Here is a 3,601-nt window from a genome sequence, read left to right on the forward strand (position 1 = left end):
AAGACAAACCCCAATGCCATGAAAAAAAACAGAGTATCTGCTGGAATCAGAATGTGAATCAGATTTAAAATTCCACATCCAACATGAAGATATATGCTACATCCCTACAATCCTACATACGTACAACTAGCACGCCCTAATGAATTTGATGCTCATCTAGTTAACAAGAAAAACCTCAATGCCATGAAAAAAACCAGAGTATCTGCTGGAATCAGATTTAAAAATCCAGATCCAACATAAAGATCTATGCTAAATCCCTACAATCCTACATATGTACAACTAGCACGCCCAAGTGAAATTGATGCTCATCTAGTTAACAAGAAAAACCCCAATGTCATGAAAAAAACAGAGTACTACCTCAGATAGCTCGTCGATGGCATCATCGTCGAAGTCGCTGCCCTTCCTGCAATCTACGTCGAACTCCTTTATGGCGTTCTCCTCGTAGAGCTCTTCGATTTCGTCATGCACCTTGCGCTTAAGCCTTCTCATCTCCTCCTCCTCCAGATCTTCCCCGACCATCTGCTCGCCGACGGGTGCCTCCACGGCTGCGATGGCAGCGGGAGCAGGCACAACGGTCGCTGCACCGCCAGCTTTCACCGCTACGGCGGACTCAGCCGCTCCACCCACGGCTGTAGCCACGGCAGCAGACTGCTCTGCTCCGATGGTTGCCTCCGGCTCGTCCGCCGCATCTTCACGCCCGCGTTTCATCGTCGATCGAAGGCAGGAGGAGGGAGGCGTAGGAAGGGAGGAGGGTGGTGAGGAAGGAGGAGAGGGTGGTGAGGTGGTGAGGAAGGAAGAGAGGGTGGTTAGGTTCGGGAGAGGACGAGGGTTTTCTACTCGATTTGGGGAAGAAATGCACTGCTCCTGCCTGTTGGAGTTACCGAGAAGCCGCGGGTGCCGATTTGACTTGACACACCCACCCGGCCGTCCCCATTGCACGTGGGGACGTGGCGGTCGTGCACGCGGTCGTGCACCTCCTGCGGTTTGCCATCAATTGCTATCGGTCTCACAAGTGGGTCCCCTTGTCATCCACACAACCGCGCCACCACATGTACCACATTTTTCTTTCTCCCCGTCTCGACCACTCCACATCTTTCTTTCTCCCCTTCTCGACCAGCGCCGCCGCCATCTCCCGACGACCCCTCTCTTCGCTGCCGGTGCGCGGCCGCCGCCAACTCCGGCAAGTACATGAGATCTCCCCTCTTCTTCCCTTCCCCAACCGCGTATCCCTACGGAGGCGGATCTGAGCCGATTGGTTTGGACTGAAACTTAGTTTTTGGATTGGATCTTGATTTGGTTTCTATGGTTTGAACCTTTGGATTCAATCCAAAAGTTGAAAACGGTTTGGACTGGGTTGGATGACGAGCATGTATAGTTCGGTTTGGTCTAGATTCTAAATGAAAATATCTGGATTGGTTTGGTTTTGATGTGTGCCGTGGATTGGACTGGTTTTAGTTTGGATGCCGAACTATTCCCAGGTTTAGATGAGACGGGCATTGCCATTGTCATTGGCATTGCTTTATTACGTAGATGATAGTAAATAGATTGATTGGCCATTGCCAATATAGGTTATCACTATGATTTATTATATGTATGATCTTTGTATTGTACTATGTACAATTCAACTTAGAGTTCAACATGTTCTGTGTAGAATGGAGGAAGCACCATGTGGACGCTGCAACTCACGGTGCCGGACCAGCCTTTCTACTGCCACGCTGTTCGGCATCTACTTCCAGCCTTCTTTTGTTGTTGCAGCGGTAACAATTTATATGAACCTTCTGACAGTACATTATTTTTTTTTGCTATTTCCACTAATGTATTGTGTCTGTTATTTGTTTTTATCTTACACAGATCGTACCATGCAATGTGAGATTGGCATTCAATGAGCTCATCGGAGACACCGTGACCTTCGACGCTCTTGGGGGCCCATACACTATGCAGGTCGAGAAGGGGCGAAAGATAACCCAGATAGGAGGAGATGATTGGGATCGTTTCATCGCCCGCATGCGTCTTAGTGGGGGTGAATTGATCAGCTTCTCCTTCAGAAGAGATAGGCCCAGGATTTCTGTTATCTATCTAAATTTGATTCCGGATAGTGAGGATGAAGTTCATGAGGAGGAAGATGGTGCTGATTCAGATGATGACGATTCAGATGATGATGAGAACCCACTTGTTGAATACCTGTATGCCCAAGGACTCAGACTGGGCGACGAGGAAATCGGCAACCTCTGGGACATGCTTCCGCTACCTAAAGACTACCTAGGGAAGCCATTCGTGACCCGCCTCACAAGGACGAATGTTAAACGGCATATCATGGTATGTTACTTAGTGTGGTAATTACATGATATGCATGCTTAGTTAGTGTAGTAGTTCATATGATATGAATGTTGTAGTACTGTGATGAGAGGCCTAGTTTAGAATTCATTTAGTGAAGAATTTTATGACATGCATGTAGTGTAGTAATATGCGATGATATGCTTAGTGTACGCAGTAATCTAATGATATGCCTAATTACTGTAGTAATTTGATGCTTGGCGTATAGTGTAGTGATGTGATGATATATATGCTCAGTGTCTTGAAGTGTATGCTTTGTTGATAATTGCACGTGACATGATCATATATCATGTCAACTGTTTTCAGAAATTACCTAAGAGGTTACTTGATAGCTGTGGCATCGACCCGGACGAAGAAGGCATGGCTGCTGGACTACGCCTTACCAGAACAGGCTCCATCACCAACTGTGCCTATGCAGTGGACACGGACGGTCGCACTGTCTTGAGAAGGGCAGGGTGGAAGAAGTTCCTTCGTGGCAAGAATCTTCGGGTAGGACAGGCCATCCTACTCACTGTTGTGAACACCAGTCGCCATGACTTGAGGATGATGATCACCATCCACCTCATTTAGAACTTGTTATGTTAGCTCTTATTTGCGAGTACTTGTCGTGTATTACCGTACCTATATCTACTCATATCTAGGTACTATTGCTTCTGATGGATTGCAACTATTATTAACTGGTAACTAATGCTCTACTAGCTATGATTATTCCACTGTGTGATGTTTTATAGACTGTAGTGTGACATGATAACTGTTATATATGGTAGAGGCTGGTCTCTAGGACCTTGTACAATGCAAGGTGCTTAGGGATGTGCTTAGAAAAATAAAGCGGTTTTTTCGAAGCACCAGTGCCTATTTCTACAGGAGAGACGCCTAGTTAAGCGTCTACCTTGTACAAATAAGCACCGGTGTACCAGTGCCTATTTCTACAGGTGCTTATTTGTACAGGGTAGACGCTTAACTAGGCGTCTCTCCTGTACAAATAGGCACCGGTGCTTCAGAAAAACCCTGTTTATTTTTCTAAGCACCACCGTACGCATCAAGCATTGTACAAGGCTTATCATGCATCACCAAAATAGTATTAACAATTTGGAACACTAAACCAGAGTAGCAGCAAACTCTTAAGATAAACGGCAGATCAACCACCGCACAGCATAAGTTCAGACACACCATAGGACATAAGTTCAGACACACCTAACAACAAAGAAACATAGATATCATAAAAGGACACTGCGCTAGCAACTTGAAGGCAGACTTTGATCTCTTT

General features: G+C 46.1%; 1 protein-coding gene across 1 annotated transcript; it reads left to right on the plus strand.

The window, feature by feature from the left end:
* The first annotated feature begins 1,124 nt into the window (after positions 1 to 1,124).
* Positions 1,125 to 2,904, plus strand: LOC123497485 (uncharacterized). The gene is made up of 4 exons (XM_045234039.2): positions 1,125 to 1,184; positions 1,652 to 1,757; positions 1,852 to 2,316; positions 2,641 to 2,904. Exons 2-4 carry the CDS (start codon positions 1,653 to 1,655, stop codon positions 2,902 to 2,904), a joined length of 834 nt encoding a protein of 277 aa, XP_045089974.2. The 5' UTR covers positions 1,125 to 1,184; position 1,652.
* Positions 2,905 to 3,601: the final 697 nt, after the last annotated feature.

This window comes from Aegilops tauschii, chromosome 3 (assembly GCF_002575655.3).
Source record: "Aegilops tauschii subsp. strangulata cultivar AL8/78 chromosome 3, Aet v6.0, whole genome shotgun sequence".
Lineage (NCBI taxonomy): Eukaryota > Viridiplantae > Streptophyta > Magnoliopsida > Poales > Poaceae > Aegilops > Aegilops tauschii.

What these genes read in the sequence shown, in the direction of transcription:
- LOC123497485 (XM_045234039.2), top strand. Translation starts at nt 1,653, where the DNA reads ATGGAGGAAGCACCATGTGGACGCTGCAACTCACGGTGCCGGACCAGC. An exon ending in CTTCTTTTGTTGTTGCAGCG is followed by an intron (nt 1,758 to 1,851) that starts GTAACAATTTAT and finishes TATCTTACACAG; the next exon opens with ATCGTACCATGCAATGTGAG. An exon ending in ATGTTAAACGGCATATCATG is followed by an intron (nt 2,317 to 2,640) that starts GTATGTTACTTA and finishes AACTGTTTTCAG; the next exon opens with AAATTACCTAAGAGGTTACT.